The sequence below is a fragment of the Symsagittifera roscoffensis genome, chromosome 3 (genome assembly GCF_963678635.1).
Source record: "Symsagittifera roscoffensis chromosome 3, txSymRosc1.1, whole genome shotgun sequence".
Classification (NCBI taxonomy): domain Eukaryota; kingdom Metazoa; phylum Xenacoelomorpha; order Acoela; family Convolutidae; genus Symsagittifera; species Symsagittifera roscoffensis.
Window position 1 is genome coordinate 21,946,476 of NC_087064.1, and position 17,621 is coordinate 21,964,096.

The 17,621-nt window shown below is 34.6% G+C and overlaps 1 protein-coding gene across 1 annotated transcript in view; it reads left to right on the top strand.

The window, feature by feature from the left end:
• Nucleotides 1–2,377: 2,377 nt before the first annotated feature.
• Nucleotides 2,378–17,621, top strand: part of LOC134841629 (uncharacterized) — a 30,025-nt gene continuing 14,781 nt past the window's right edge. The window contains exons 1-2 of the mRNA XM_063857659.1: nucleotides 2,378–2,670; nucleotides 2,949–3,107. Of these exons, the coding sequence (XP_063713729.1) occupies nucleotides 2,554–2,670; nucleotides 2,949–3,107 (276 nt within the window). The 5' untranslated portion in view covers nucleotides 2,378–2,553. The remainder of the gene's footprint in view (nucleotides 2,671–2,948; nucleotides 3,108–17,621) is intronic.

Here is a 17,621-nt window from a genome sequence, read left to right on the forward strand (position 1 = left end):
GTTTTGCAGAAAAATCCTCTATAATCGATTATAGTTTATTATAATCTCTTTTGTTTGCCCATTTTTTCTTCAATCATCCACCTGAATTGCTTATACTTTATGCTTTTCGTAGACGTTGGTTTATGTGGAAAATAGGAGAAATTGTTTTAACAGTTTTCAAATCATTTCAAATTTATAACGTTTTTGTTTCATTTCTTCTTGATTATAGTCGTTTCATGATGCACATTTTATGTTTTATTGACTAGAAAAATATCAGCACACTTTTTTAATTTTATGATTTATATAGAGGAGTTATTTTTCACCTACCGCGGGGTTCTTTCAACTACTTTGAATGGATCTCTATGAAACTTTTGTTTCGTGGTAAAATTTTGTGTTCAGGTGAACCTTGGAATGACATGACATCTGACTTTGACAGAAAAAAAAAGATTACAATCTATTGTAATAGATTATAATTGATTATAAGAGATTTTAGGAAAAATTATAATCAAATATAATTACTTATAATTTATTATAAGGTCACGAAAAATGTTATCATTATAATGGATTATAAATCGCATCTAAATTTGGCGATTTTAGTTACTTATAATTTTGATAAAAGTACAATTATAATTGTAATATAATCGTTTATTTTTTCTTTTTACTGAGTGCGGGAGTTTATTTTCTCCAAATCAGTTTCGATTTTAGCTATAATTAGGTATTTTTGATCTCAAATTTAAAAAGATAGTTTAACTGTGATCATTTTTTGAGAATTTATATGGGTTGAAAATTGCCAATTTGGCTATTTTGGCTTAATTAACGCGCAAGATATTTGTGCTATTATCGCGTAAGCCTCTATTTAATCCGCTCAAAAATCATTCTAAATCGAAATGAGGCAAGATATGTGGCGTTGTTATTAACTTATTAGAATTTAAAATCATATTTTTGTACTTGGTAGAGCGTGTAGGGGGAAGTTATTTTTAAAAAATTTTTTAAATTTCTTTCCAGAAATTTTATCAAGCTTTTAATGATGTTTTCAAAAGCTGTTGCAAAGGCCTTGAGCGGAAGTCAAAACATTCAAGGCTTCACTTTGATACGAGTAATCTTGTTGACATTGGGATCTTTTTTACATGCATATTGAATACTACGAGCATATGAGTGTCATGAAAATCTTCCTTGAACTACTGCTCAAAAGGCCCCGAAAAAGCTTTTTGTTTAGTAGATCAGCTATCAATTTTCAACGGAATCTTTTACAGGGCAATTTTTGAGTTTTAGCGTTCGCGGATATATTGATAGGATTATGGGCAATTTCAACCTAGACTTGCGTCTTTCAACATTTGCGCTTAGGTGTTGAGCGTCATATATACTTTTAAGCGCGCGCATATGTTTGTAAAATTGGCAGTGTTCAAACCCCCAGAATTTTACCAAATTACCCAGAATAGCATGTGAAATGTCTTTTGTATGAACATTGGGAGTAGATAACTATAATAGAGCAGAATCAGTTTTCATGAAAAAATTATTGCTTCGATCAGGGTAAACTGGTCTGAACAAAAAACCAGCCCGAGCATAAATATTCCGCTACTTTCTTCGAAAGTCGGGCAAAAAAGGTTGGGGATGGAATTAAGTGATGGTAAAGCACAATATTGTATATAATTGGAATGACGAGTATGGCGTCCTCATATAATGTTACTTGCCTGTGAGGTGTAATAAATTTTTAAAGGGAGAGGGGGTTCTTATGGGTTGGCGAGGGCCGGAGCCTCCCCTTAACGCATGAACCTTCACTTAACTCATGAGCCGCGCCTTAACTCATGAGCCTCTCCTTAACTCATGAGCCGCGCCTTAACTCATGAGCCTCTCCTTAACTCATGAGCCTCTCCTCAACTTATGTGCTTCCCCTTAACTCATGAGCCTCTCCTTAACTCATGAGCCTCTCCTCAACTTATGAGCTTCCCCTTAACTCATGAGCCTCCCATTAACTCATGAGCCTCCCCTTAACTCATGAGCCTCCCCTTAACTTATGAGCCTCCCCTTAACTCATGAGCCTCCCATTAACTCATGCGCCTCCCCAAAATTTACCTTACCAAAATTTACCTCCCCTTAAATGAATAGAGGACACGGAAAGCAAGAATTGGTAAACAGACAATTATCTATAAAAGGAAACTTTTAAGAAGCTGCTGACTATCCTGTATCCTGGTTATTTGATAACTCATATCCTAATTGACCATAGCATTTTGGAAAACTTCCGAAAACGTTTGACATTTCAAATCATATGATTTTGCTGGGGTAAAATAGCAGCTTTCATTGATTTTGTAAGAATTTTATCAAAACAATAATTCCAACAATGGAAGCTAATTTCGATTATCAGACAATTTCCGTAGGTATCTTGCGTCATATGAGACAATTAAGGCAAAAAACACCAATTTATCATTTATTCTCACACCGTCACTTCTAGAATTCGTTGTTATAAAAATAATATAGTTTGTTAAGCTTTTAACTGACCTTTTGAAATTTGACAACCATAACTTTTCCAGAATCGCCAATTTTAGCATCGAGAGTTTTTGTTGAATCCCAGGAAGAATGAACTTGACTAACGTGACCACCACTGAAGTTCCAGTTTTGTTGAAACTGACTCAATGGACAACTGGCACAAATGCTATGCGGCTCTCTGGATTTGTGGTGTCGGTTCTGGGATTGGTAGGCGAAACTTCTTATATGAAATTTGTATCCATGCACGGTGACTATGATTTATTAAGCGAGCAGACTTGCCGAGTTATGAAGTGGAACTCGAAGAAACTTAAAAGGTTGCCCTAGACAGAATACTGGAGAGCTTCCTTAGCTTCTGATGGTACACAGGTTTAAACTTGGTATCAAAAAAAAATCATAATTACTGATATTTTCCATCAATTTTTGTTTGAAAAATTTTGACAGAAATTACTCAAATGATGTTTAATTTGTATCATTTTGCAAATTAGGTGGGAAACTTCCTATGTTATATAACTGCCAATGAGTTGCCAGCTTCAAACAGTGCTTTCCTCATGAAACACTTGGCAGTGTGGGACTCCATCGGAGGCTTCACCGACGGATTCACAATCATCACCACTTACTTCAACTGGTGGATTGCAAACACTCACGTAAGGCATTCGAACTAGATGTCTCGAAATATCTAATGACAAGGAACTTTTCTTGACATCCGCGGCTATTTGATTTTCTCGAGTAGTGGGAGATGTACCTGAGACGTTTTAGGCACTTTTTGGGACGTCTTTGACCCGAAATTCTCGTTTTTGCGCCGACCCCTATATAATGATATTTGGACCCCATGTATAAGTTCGTGAGGCGACAATTCGTCGCAAGCGAATATTCGCATCATTTTTAAAACGCGACAATTCGCATCAAGCATCACTTAGTAGCAGGCGACAATTAGCAGCACGATTAAATGCCAATTGGGGCGATTAAAAAACAATGCGAGTTGAGCAACATGTTTTGCGGTGATTTTGGGGGATTAAAATCCAACGAGCGATCAAAATTTTCAATTTAGCACCATTTTGAAGTTAAATACCAAATCGAAATGAATTAGCTTTGAAGATAAAAGTAATTAAACGAGAGATAAGAGTAAAGATAAGAGTAATGAAGCGAAACCTTTGTTTCGATTCATTCGTTTTAACTTTTTCTTATAAATCATTACACTTACTGAAACCAATATGACTTTAAACTTTGTCATGAGCGAGCGATGAAAACAGCAATTTGTCCACGATAGAGAAACTTTCAATCTAAACCGCCACAAAAAAATAAATGATAAATACAGCTGGTGATGGGTCAACTCTGTGTAAAGCTTCTGTTGCCACCACCATCGCAGATAAAATAGTCAGCACATCTGGAAAACATGGTCACGAAAACATTCCATGCGAGGAATAAGTAAGAAGTAGAGTAAAATGTTCAAAAACTTTGGCATGTGCGCGAGTTTGAACTTAAACAATGAGTAATTTATTCCGCCCCCACTCAATCAAAAACAATGCCGTGCTTTTGGAGTTGAGCAAGACCCAGAGGGTGGATAATTTTCTGTTTTTTGATTCGGGGTTGGATGACAAAGACCGAAAAACAAAATTTGTCACCGAAGAGAACTTTGGAAAGCAACACAGTCAGGCATGCAGGTGGGACATTTAAAGCATATCCCGCGTTGCTTAACCAAATTTTTACCATTCATGCTATGAATAACAATCAAACAATTCCATTAATATTCTTTCTTCTCCAAAACAAAAACGAAGAGCAATAGCAAAACAATCGGACCTTCAGAACCCAGGACTTGAGCCCTCACAAGGTTGTGATAGATTTTGAAAAGGCCTCAATTAACGCTTTTCAAAAGGTTTTTAATAGAGTGACTATAAAAGTATGTTTTTTTTCCATTTCGCTCAAGCCAGTTGGCGCAAAATTCAAGAGATTGGATTAGCACCAGTGTATCGAGAAGATAAAAAAAGAAGCATGCTTCTAAAGTCATTCATTGCTTTGGCACTGATACCTGAGCTCGACTTTAAAATCGGCGTGACTGCTTTTGTTCTAAGCTTTCCGACCAAAACGACGAGTCCCTTTATTTGATTACATTAATTATTTTGAACCAGCTTGGGTTAGAAACTTCCTCCGAGGACGCAGAGGGTTGGACAATTTTCTATTCCACTCTGGAACCAGTTCGAAAACGCGAAAAATGGAAGGCAGAAAACCAACAATTCAGTGGAGGGATGGCATAGGGTTTTCCAGACGGTGATGGGGAGTGCTCACTCCACCATTCGAAAATTTATCCAGTTCCTGAGAAAAGAACAAATTCTGTCGCTACTAAATGTCGCTTGCTACCAGTCGTCGCGTGCTGCGAATAGTCGCTTTTTAAAAACGCTACGAATGGTTGCATGCGATGAATTGTCGCTCGCGGTGGATTGTCGCCATGCCGCATAAGTTAATACAAAATGGAAACAAAGACGTCATTAGAAAAGTTTTAGGGTCGATTGATCAAAAAAATATTTCATAAAATAGTAGATAGTGCAAACGTAGATAGTGCAAACATTTATTTCAATTTATAACCATAAGTGGATAAAAACCAGTAAAAAACAGATGTTTTTCGAGAATTGCCTTTTAGTTTTCTCTCAAATATACTGAGCTGGAACTGTTTCATTACCCTTAAGGACTGGTTTTAAATCTCTACAGAGATTGAGAATTTGAAAAATGTGTCTACTGTTAAATATCAAACAAGTTTTTCATGTGCCATACCTGTGACTCTGCGGTCAGTCTTGTGTCATGTTGCGAGCTCGCAACCGATTAAGACCACGACAGGGGTTTACATAGGAGGCTTCGAGTTTTCAGCTTGTTTATTTTTCACACAAGTGCGATCAAAAGAAACTATTGTTGAGAATATTCATAAGCAGCTATTTTTTACAAAGAAGCCTAAGCCCTTTATCTATCTATTCGTTTGCACAATCTACAAATCCGCTAAGTAAAGACCACAGAAAATATTTAGGTTAGCTTAAAAAAATGAAACATGAAAAATTAAAAAGTTAATTAATTTTTGGTTTCAATCTGAACAACACAGTTGCAAAAAGTTGCAATGCTAGCTAAAAATTTTTTAGTTTTGAATTAAAAAGTTCAAAGCTTAAAAAAGTTTAAAAACTACAAGCTTGAAAAAATTTTAAAACTTTGAAATTAGAGAATGGGATTATAAAAAATCATAAATGCCTAGAGAAGAAATTGAGTTATGACCGATGTGGTTAACTCATAGAGTAATTTCGGATAGGGTACACCGTCTGCTCGTCACGCTATCTTATTTTCGGCCGGATAGATTCGTGCAACTTCTTAGTCTAATACCGATCCTAATCTTACTCTTATACTATCTAGTCTCAGGTTGTTTAACTAGTCTCTGCTAGGCTCAATAGATCTAGGGTATACTGGTTTATTGCGGCTGCTGAAGTTCCTTTGGAGAGGCAACTAAATTCCAAATTAAATTCAAATCTCTCTGGTGCTGAAATTACAAGTAATTTCAGCACTTACAAATAAGTGGGTTGTTAGTTTGATGGATCATGATTGGTTAATATTAAATACTTTACAGTGGTAAAATATCTAATTTATCCAATCATAAAATGTAGTTTAGATCAGGTTCCACCCATCCGGGTTTTACAGAGTTTTTTAGAATAGTCTTTCTGCAATTCAAAGGATGGATGATGGACGTTGGTATTTGGCGAAAATCATATTTCTTCTGGGTTCTCTTGTTAGAGAAGTTCCAGGTTCAATCGCTGTGTCTTCTCATGACAACGACTGGGTTTTCGCAACAAACTCAAATCTGATTTCAGAATGGTTGGCTATGACAGGTTTTTCTGTTCCATGTAGAGAACTTCTTTTGGGTTGACCTTGTCTGGGAATGGCGTGGAGATTGTGCGTGGAGGGGATGCCTGGTTACTCGGATCTGTACGTATACTTGGACATCAAGGTGGTAATTGTTCTAGTTCAATGAAGTCCTTTTCTGCGAAGTCAAGTCGTACTCTAAATCCTTTGAGTTGTGATTGTGGGCGGCATGATGATTGTGGTTGGCCATTCTTTTTCGAGTGTAGTGGGGTCATTTTGTCTTTGGATGTTCGTCTTTGGTGTTGTATGCTGATCTATATACTGCAAGGTATAATTTACATTTTATAAAATTTTTATTAGTTTGGTGTTTTAATTATGATTTTGGTTAGTTGTTTTCACAAAAGCTTTTTGTTTTAGTTCGGTTATTTTGAAGAGTTACTCACCCTTGAGTACCTCTTATTAAAAATAGAAGTGTGGTCACAAAGCGTGGATGTAGCGCGGTGGGTTAGGCCGGCTATAGAGCTTGCTCAGGACGTCCTCTCTGGTGGGTTAGGCCAGGAGTGGGAGTATGATTTCGTGCGTTTTCTGTGAGAGGTCCTGTTATGTGATAACTTTTTATGTTGGGTTTATTGTGGTTTTTCTTATGTTTCGTTGGTTGTGTCCTTTTTTCAAAAATCAAATTGTTTTTGGTATGGGTTTGTCTTTCGACTTTTTTGTGTTTTATTATTTCTTTCTTAGACTTTATAATAGTCTTCAAAAGAATAAATTATCCAGTTTTAAACTGGGTTAATCCGGTTTGGGTACCGTTGGTTTCCTTTTCTTAGTCATGCTGTTATTCTATGTGTTGTGGTGTTTAGTAAGCTGCGTTGGTTAGTTTTGTTTAGTATATAATTCCTTTCCAACCGGGTTAAATGAAAGTTTGAAACTTGTTATCGTGTGGTAGAGTTGTTGAGTGTGAAAGCTTGAAACTGAAATTCATTATTTAAACAATTCTTCGTGGGCGAGCTGTGCGAGTTTGGATAGAATTCTTGTGCGAGTGAATGGAAATATCAAAAGGTTAGTACTGCAATTTCATTTTATCAATTTACTACATAGAATTTCAATTTTACTGCTAGTTTTGGGGAAAAATTAAGTTACAAATTTTCATCATTATTAGAATTACTGCTTTTAGGGAAATAATTTATAAATTAATTTACTACATTGGTATGAATTTTATTTAATTTAGCTGGCGCAAAAGATTATTAGAGTTTGGAACAATTTGAAGAAGTTTTCTATTTTTTATTTTTCTTTTGTGTATTTTGCAGATGATCGTGAGATGAAGACTAAAAATCTAAATGAGACATGGATAAAGAATGGTTAGTTTTTTAATTTGAATTTATTAGTTAAGAATATGTATAAATTATACTTACCTGTTAGTCGTCGGGGAAAAAACCGTGGGGGAAGATGTCGTGTATTATGTCGGAGTTAGTTAGTAATTTTGCTAATATGCGAATGATGTTTTTAGTTTGAAGCAGTGGCCAAAGCAATTGAAGTGCTTTAATGGTTTTTAGTTCTTCAGTGCCAACTGCAAAATCATAAGGTGTGTTTTGGATGAGATTATATAATTTATGATTGTATTTAGTGTTGTGGATGAATTCTAATATCGGGATTTCTATAGGTTGAATAAATTCATGTGGGATAAGGAAGGGTCTGGATTCTTCTGCGTTGAAGGTCTTCGTGATGGGACAAAAAATATACATTTGGGCTATGGGATCATAATTGCGAAGAATACCGTGAAGTTTAGTATCTTTGATGCAATATGTGAAGTTAAGAAAAAATGGTGAAGTGTACTTAGAGTTAATAAATTGAAAACGGTGGTGTGGTTGTCTTGATGGAGTGTGTAGATCAAAGTGATTTTGTATGAAGCGATAATATGTATATGTGTGGGTTTGTTTAGTGCGTAACATAATATCGTGTGAGCAGTGCAAATCTCGTTCATGTGGTGCAAGGAAATGAAAGGTTAGTGAAAATAATTGAAATTTTTCTTTAAAACTTTCGTAAGCTTGTGTGTCGGTTAGTGCTTCAGAAATGATGTGATCGAATTTGCGATCAAATATATTGAGTGTAAATACATATGGTGTTTTGATGAAGAATTTTTCCGTGATTTGTGGGTTAGCGAAACGATCATCATCTAAAAATTGGTCTTGGTTAGCTCGGATGATGTTATGATCGTAATATTCTAGCGTATATTCGTTAGCTCGGGGTGCAGTGTGTGTTTTTAGTGACTTTTTATATCCTATATAAGTAAATTGTCTATGTGTTAGTGGTGTGGTGAGTCGATATAGCATATATTTATTTCTTTCTATATCGATGTGAGTATTAGATAAAGGTAGGCAAAGGGGGTTAGTAAAATGATAATATGATGTCCAATGAAGTGTAGGCATTAAAACTTGTTCATCTACAAAACTACGTGTGTCGTTAGTGTTGTTAGGAGTATGCAAAGTATATTGTGGAAATGAAGGTAGGGTGATTGCTAAAAAATCTTTCGTGTTAGTGTGATTTGGATGATTAATATATTCACGGGCTGTTCCTGGTTTTGTTGGAAATGGATGGTTCGGGAATTTTCTTTTGAAAGTGCGATAAGCTCTATTAGTGCTATTTGATGATTCGGTGGATGTGGATGATGGTGCTAATGATGCGGTATAAGCTGAAGAGGGTGTAGGGGTAGGTGGGTTTGATGATTCTATTGTGGATGAAATCTGATTTATAGTGGGGTTTTCAAGGTGGAAGGGTTGTTGTTGTAGGGTGATAAAATTATCTAGTTCCTGGGAGATTTGGGGAGTATCTGGAGAATTGGATGATCGGTCTGAATGAAATGAAGAGTAGGTTGGGGTGACTTGTGAAGCATAAGAGGGTGTAGAAATGGATGGGAGTGGGTTATTTGGCGGGATTGGTTGAAAAGGGGGTTTTGAAAAAACTGAGGAGTTGGTTTGAAAATTATTGGATGGGGATGGTTCAGAGTCTGCAAATTCATCAGGGGTTTCAATATTTGGGTTATTAAGTTGTGAAATGGAGTATAAAATTGAGATATGTGAGTTAGTGTCTGAATTCATGCCTGATGTTACATTATTGGTTGGGAAATCGGGTGGCGGGAAAGCAAAAAGAGGAATTATTGTAATTGGAGTGTTGAGGTTGGTTGGGTGGGAATTTGAGCGGTGTAGGGATCCAAGTTGTCGGCTCATCGTGGGCTAAAAAAATTATTATTTTGAGACTGAAAAGCGGTGGTATGGGGTTGTTCGATAATTTGTTCATATGTATTTTCATCTAGTGAATGGTGTGTCATTATATGTTGATTGGGCCTTTGTGATATGGTTGGTCTAAAATTTGGATTATGTGTTATTGCTAAATTTCGAAAATTTCGTGGGACTAATGATAATGGATGGTTATGTGGTAGGGGTGGTAACTGTGGCGCTGTAGGCGTTATGTCTACATTGTTATGTTCTTCGTCGTATGTGTTCTGTCTTGTTGCTATTTTTGTGTTGTATTCTTTTATTTGTGCGTCTAAAAGAATTTTGTTTATTGATGATGAAAAAATTCCAAAAAATCCTGCAAATAGTATGCGTGCTACACTTGCTTGTCTATTTACTTGTGTGTGTATAGCGCATGTATTGTAGATTCCTTTTAAGAGTGAAAAAAGAAATCCTATAAAGTTAAACATTGCGTATAAAATAGTCAATTTTTCTAAGATGTAGTAGGGCCATCCTAGAAAATCGAGAATTTCATTTTTTAGTGTAACAAAGCTAAAAATATTTATAGGTGAAATATCTTGTGGTCTATATTTTTCACCGTTTAGATATATATAGTCTTTAATGTTTTTAAAATATCCGCTATAATCTTGTGTATAAATATCTGCAAGTCCTGCGGTTTCGGCAAGTTTGCGTAAGTTTTGGTCAATTGATTGTCTTTGTATAGTGTCCATTTGTGTTAATAATTCTTGGAATTGTTGTGTTCTAATGTGATGTTGGATATCGGATTTTGAATATATTTCGATTGATTGTAGGTCAATATTTGGGTTTCGAGCAATAGCTCTTATGCTTTCAGGTGAAAATTTTTTGAGTGATTGCATTAATGTGGGATATGGGGTAAGAAGGTAATATTTATCTTCATCAGGGTTCAGTTGTACTACATTGTGGCTGTTTTCTGATCCATATGGGACTGCGGTATCCCAGAAATAGGTTCGTCTTGAAAGTGTGTCAACGAAATGTACTTTATTCTTCTAAAAGATAGGGATTCTTTTATAGCATCGTTTATCTTCAAAAACATATAGTGGTGATACTTTTTTGGTACAGGTATAAAACCATAAAATGTTTCCTTCGTAGTCTAAAAAATTTGATCTATTTCCTGATAGTAAATATCCTGCGTAGGGTATTTTTAATACTGCTAGTGCAAGTGATTGTAGGATTTGTGTCCTTTCTATTTCGCATAGCTGGTGAAGTGTTTCTAATTCAGCGAGTGACATTTCTTGAAAAATGCGGCTAATTGTGTAGTCTAATTTCATATCTAGGTGAATATCATAGTGGATATTACCGAAATATGTACTATTCATTAGTGATAGTTCTTGTAAACGTGTGCTTCTAGTGTCATGGGGTTTTAGATGTCCACCAGGTTGACCTTTACTTTTTTGAAAGTCAACTGGTATATATGATGTTCCTTCGTTTATAGGATGACTTGTGGCGTATGGGTCGATTTTTATTTTTCCAGTGGTCATGTCGAATCCTTTTTCATATTCAACTAATATTTCGGAGTATTGTGTTTTGTGAAGTGGATTTCTGTATTTACATGCAAGTTCTGTTTCTTGATATATTTGAAAACGTGTCAATTTATTTTCTATATTGTGTATGTTTCTAAAATTAGAACATTGTTTTCGTGATGGATGGACTTGTTCATATGGGATTGATTGTAAAAAATATTTTTCGTGAAATTTTATCATACGAGCGTGTATTTTTGCTACTTGAAATGTTGTACATGTGTCTTCGGGGAACCAAACAATTGTTGCTTGTGTTCGTGTTGTAGGGTCACAATAACCTTGATCGTTTTTACAAGGTAATCTAATTCCTTGATAGATCATTGTGTTGTCAGATAAATCGCGTGTGAGTTGTATTTTTTCGAGTTGTATTTTCCAATCGAAAAACATTATTTCTTGATATCCTTTCTTTTTTGTGTCTGCTTTGCAGTTTGATGGGTTATTTATACCAATATGTGGTATCCAGTTTTTATCGTGTATATCATAAGTTAATCTTCCGTGTGCGCCGTTGTATGGGTATTTTTCATCTAATTTTATATGTCCTTGATATCTTTCAAGTTCTGCTTGATGTACAGAATCTGCAAAAACTTGGAAATATACTAATTTTCTATCTGTGTTTTTATTTCTTGTGATATTTAGTCTGAGTAACTCGTTTTTACAATCTTCGGGATTGAGATGTAAAAGTCGTTCGATATTACTCTGGTAGAATGATTCGTGGTCAAGTCGGTTTTTATTTCCATTTGAGACTTGTGAACAATGTACTTTCTTTTCAGAAAATGTTGCTGTGAATTTATATCCTATAACTGTTGTTGCTCGGGCTTTTGAATAAAGTGTCGCTATTACATTTGTAGTTTCTATAGCTTGTGGTTCTGTTTCGCATTGTGATACTTGATTTATTGCATATTTGTGTAGTGTTTTTTGTTCATTTTCTTCACAATCGTAATGTGTACTAATAAATCTTGGGGTCCTGTGCGGGGGGAAGGGTTTATGTTTTGATTGGAGATTACTAGAAAAAAGAGTTGGAGAAAAATTAATATTTTTAGAATATACATGTGTATGATAATCCTGAGTATGGGTTATAAAATGTGATGTAACCAATTGTCTTTTTGGTATATCTGTCGTATTTGTATATCACTTCAGTTGTTATAAATGGTGGTGGTAGGGATTGAGCTGTTATATTTGGTGGGTTTAATGGGTAGGGATGTTGAGTAATGTTTTTTAGTTTAACTGTGATTTCAAATTTTAATTGTAGACTGTTTTGTTGGAGTATTTGGATGTTATGATCACGAATGTCTTCGTGGATGTCTTGTCTATATTGTACTCTATTTAGTGCCCAGTTGTGGAGTCGGTTACTTTCTGGGTGTTGTCCAAATAATGGTGGAGGTGCTGTGAATGTATTCCAGTCTAGTCTTAAAGGAATGTTTGTTGATGATTGTTCTCGATATCTAGCGTCGAGGTTATTTGGGAAATTTAAGTTAAAAGGCGGTGGTGAAATCTGGCTTATTGATGGTGTTGATGGTAGTGATAATGTTTCTGGTAGTGATGAGGATGTTGTTCTATCCGTAGAAATGTCTATCGGATCATTGATTAAATTTGGTTCACCTTGTGTGAATGAATGTGTTGTCCAATATGGTAGTCGTGATGTTTGGTTTGTTGGGTTAAAGGGGTTTTCACGATTTTGTTCAGATGTTGGTGTTGAACCTAAGTAATCTGAGGGTAGGGTTGAGGTGCTACGTTGTGAAAGAAGCGTAGGGGTTTCTGGTAATATGCCAATGGGGTTTTCTGGAGTACTTTGTGATGGGGATTGAGGTATATTAAAATGAACTCGGGGAGTTTGAAAATTTCTGTTTCGTCGAGGATGTATAGTTTGTCTATTTATTTCGACTGTATTTTGGTTTTGACTAGGATTTCGTATTCTACTTAATTCTTGTGGTAGTGTTGGGTATAAGTTATATGTTGGTTCGCTTAGAGGTGCTTGTCGTTGAACTGGTTCTAGTGGTTCAGATAAGCGAGCGTGTCGTTCTTCAAAGGTATATGGGTTATCTTGAAAGGAAATGCTTGTGGATGTTTGGGGGTTTTGGGTAGTTGAAGATGGTGTTGGGTTATCTTGGGATGATGTCGGTGAAGACTGACTGAGTGATTGTTGGTTAGCAATTTTTGATGGTTTTTTATTTATTCTTTTAGTGGAAAAATTTATGTTTTTTTATAGTATTCTTCTAGGAAAAGAATTAGGAGGATTGTTGCTAGGGCGAATGTGATGATTGCTTTCTTTATACATTTGCATATTGTCAAGATGAGAGATGATAGAAATGTTATAAAAATTACAAATAGTAAAAAAATATCTGTTCTACTAAAAATGGTTCGTATCATTTAGATAAGTTTTGTGAATCGTACCTGTGGATATAGTCAATAGCTTTCGAAAGCTGGAGGTATAGTTCAAATATGGAATAGAAAATTAAAAAAATATTGCAAAAAATGATTAAGATTATTACAAAAGATTCAAAGGTATCAAAAAGAAATATGATTAAAAGTTTAAATATCGTTAAAAAGTTTATGAGAATGTTAAGAATTATGTTGACTGGTCGAGAGAAGAGCATTTAAGAAATGGCTTCTCGATCGAATATTTTTTGTTGTTTGAGGCAATTTTCAAGTGTGGTCGAGTTATTTATTGGTTTTTTGACAAGTGGGTTGAGTTTTGTGAAAAATTGTTGGGGGCGAATTTTATGGTGATCGGGAGGTCTTCTTTGTCTTTATTTTTATTTGTCAAGTGATCTGGGGTATTTTTGAGATTTTTATACTTTAGGCTAATTAAAATGGTCGTTCTTTTACTTTAGGCTAATTTAACATATTTGTTTGGGGGGCATTTGAGATCGGAGTTGGGGAAATATTGTTGATCTTTGGGTTATTAGATAAGGGAGGGTTTTGATATTATGGTGATATTTATTTTAGTTGTCAAGTTGGAGTGGTTTGCTTATTTTTGACCTGGAGGTCGCAAAGTTATAGTTATAGATATGCCTGGAGTTTAATATCGTTCGTCTAGTTGGTTTGTGTTAGAGTTAGAGAAGGTGACGGATTGGATGAATCCTATTGGCTAATTTTGAACTAGAATCGTTGCTTGTTTGTCAGCATACTATTTTGAAAAATGAAAGTTCAAAATATTTCAGAGGTGCAAAAATTATTAAATATAAAATTAAAGCTGTTTTTGAAATTCAACTTTCTTTAATATTTTAGATTGTGGAATGAATGTTTTATAGTTTTTAGGGTGGTTGATTTCTAAGTCGTGATGACTCTTTATGTTCTGATTTGTCGATTTGTTCTTGGGGTATTATTTTTTCTGTCAATTTTCTATTTTTCCTTTCTTTTTGAGGTATGTTTTGATCTAGCTTTTTTGTATTGTTTTTCGTTATAGTTGATTTTTTATTTTGGTTCTCGAGATGAATGTCATATTGTTCCTTTGTTTTATTCTCCGTGTGTGGGTTATTTTGAATAATTTTTAAACCTGTGAACTAATATAATTGAGTTAGTTCGCGTAGTGCGTATTCTTTTGGGTAATAAGGTAATAGGTTGTTTCGATGTTGAACAATTTCTTTTTTGTCTGAGTCGGTGATTTTATATGTGACATCAGTGGGTTTGGCAATTATTTGGTATGGTCCTTTACGAAGGGGTTGTAATTTTTTAGAGATTCCTTTTTGGGTGTTAAAATTGGGCATTAAAACAAATGTTCCAATTTTTAAATCGGAGGCTGGTGTAAAGCGTGAATTTATTTGTTCATTAATGTTTTGCCTTTGTAACAACTTTTTTGTTACTTTTTGGTAAATTTCATTGTGTTTTTTATCTCTGTTTAAAATCCATTCGATGTGTGTACCGGAGGCTAATTTAAGAATTTGTGGGTGATGAAAATGATCTTCATCGTGTGTATGTAAAGGTAAGTTATAACAAATTGAGTCTTTATTTGGTTGACAATAACTTTGTGCATTTTTATGAGAGTTTGCTGTAAACATAATTGGTTTGCGTGGCTTTTGATTAAAAACCATTTCATATGGTGACATTCCTAGAGTTGCCGTGATTTGTGAATTATATGCTAAGGGAAATAGTTTTACATCTGCTGACCATTCGGTGTATCTTGTATCCTTTCCATTGATGATACATCTAAGATATTCTTGTAGTGAACGGTTCATACCTTCAACTAAGCCGTTTGTCCAAGGTGCGTGAGATGTACGTGGTTTGTGTTTGATGTTATATAAATGACATAGTGTGATGATTTCATTATTTTTGAATTCTGTACCGTTGTCTGTAACTAAAGTTTCTGGTAGTCCGAATTTGGCTATCCAGTGTTCATAGAGTGTTGTGTAAGCGTAATAAGCGTTACAATGTGGTACTGGGTTAAGTGCTACATAATGTGTAAACGCGTCAACAATTACCATAATGTAGGAGTTTCCTTCGGATGAGGGTGAAATTGGTCCTTTTGTATCAAATGAAATACGTTGGTTAAAGTACAAACTTTGTCCTTTAAAATCTTGTTTTTGTGCTATTTGTTTTTGATTTGGATAAGGTTTATTTAGCTGACATACTATACAATCATTGCATAGTACTTTTATCCAAATTGGTGCATTTGGAAAATAAAAGTTTTGTATGAAATTTGAATATGTTTTCTCTGATCCAGAGTGTCCTTTAATGTTTTGTGTATGTGAAATATTAAAAGCTATGAGAATCATACTTAAAGGGAGACAGGGAACTGTAGATTCATTTAATTGGTATTCTAGAAGGTCTGTGTTTTCGTTAATTGTTGTATTATTAAATTTTCGAAAAATAGTTGTATCTGCCTTGACGGGTTTAGTTTTATATTTGTGCCATGATTTTAGTTGTCTAATTACTGGGTCAAGATTTTGATATTGTTTCAAAGTATTAATTGTAACTTTATTTGTTGGGGGAGAAAAATGTTTTCAATTTCTAATTTAGATAAAGGAATTGTATCAAGTGGGTCATGGAGGTCAAAAATTTGATTTATTGTGTATTTTGAATCGTTTGTTTGTGGTCCTGATAAATTTATTTTATCAGTTAGATTTTCTTTTTCAATTAACGGAAAAAGGTCTTTTTTATGCGGGTGTTGTTTTACTCTTTTTTGTTGGGTGTTATTTTTTATCCATTGTGAATATGGAATTGGTTTGAAAGTTGATGTTCCAAGTAGATCAACTTCGTAGTGGTTATTTTGGCAATATAAATAAAGTGGGAAGTGTTGTAGATTGTTTATTTGTGTTTGTTCAACGTTAGTTTTTACTACATATTTGCATTCTAGTCGGGGGGATGTTTCGTTTTCTGCAAGGTAGAATTTTATATTTTTGGGTATTTCAACTGTAGTTTTACGTGTAAGTAATTCAGGTGGTGTATTTCGACTTAAGGTGTCTGGTAATGCAAGATTCTTTCCTGCTGTTTAAACTATATGTAAGTTTGGGAATTTCATTAGAATTAGTTGAAATCTATAAACTCGGTGATTTGGATTGGATTTTTGTGTAAAGAGAAAAATGATTGGTTTGTGATCTGTGAATAGAACTGTTGGATGTTTTGATCCAAGTATCAGAAATTCATATTCTGTTAGTGTATATATTATAGCTGTACATTCTCTCATTAGAGTTGAGAGTCGTAGCTCTGCTTGAGTGAATAATCGAGAATTTGCTGATATAAGGTTCATTTTGTTTGTACCATTGTGTGATTGTAATAATGCTGCGCCGATGATAAAATTCGAAGCATCGCACATTGCGTAGAATGGTTGATTTAGATCTGGAATTGTATTCGAAATTTGTTCAGTTAAGGGTTTTTTAATTTCTTCAAATCGTGCTTGATGTTCTGTGTTCCATTCAAAATTATTTTGTTGTCTAAGTATTTTATAGAATGGTCTTAGGTATAATTGCATTTTATAGACATATTTGCTTAAAAAATTTAACATTCCAAGGAATTCTTGGATTTTCTTTTTGTTCATTGGTGGTTGGAGCTTTTGAATAGCATCAATGCGTGCTTTTAATGGAGTGATTGTTTTTCTTTCTATATTATGTCCTAAGAATTTAACTCGTGTTAAAGAGAAGTGTGATTTATCGGGGGCGGCCTTCAGATTTTCGTTCTGAAGTATTTTGTGATAGTGTTCTAAAACATTGAACATTTCTTCTTTTGTTTGTGATTGCATAAAAACATCGTCTAAATAGGTGATTGCGTTTTTCTTGAGTATAAGTGGTCTAAAAATTTTGCTCATAAAAGCTGAAAATGCTGCTGGTCCTATGGATATTCCATAGAATAGGCGAATGAATTCATATTGCTGATTTCCAATAACAAATTGTGTTAAGCGTCGCGATTGTTCATCTAGTGGCATTTGATTATATGCACTATTCATATCTGCGGTTGTAAAGTATTTTCCGTTTATTTTTGTTAAAATAACTTGTATTGGTTCAATAGGCCAATTGCATTTTGATTCGTCTATTAGTGAATTAAGGTATCTAGCGTCTAGAACTATTTTTAATGATTCTCCTTTTGCTAGGATGATAACAGGGTTGAT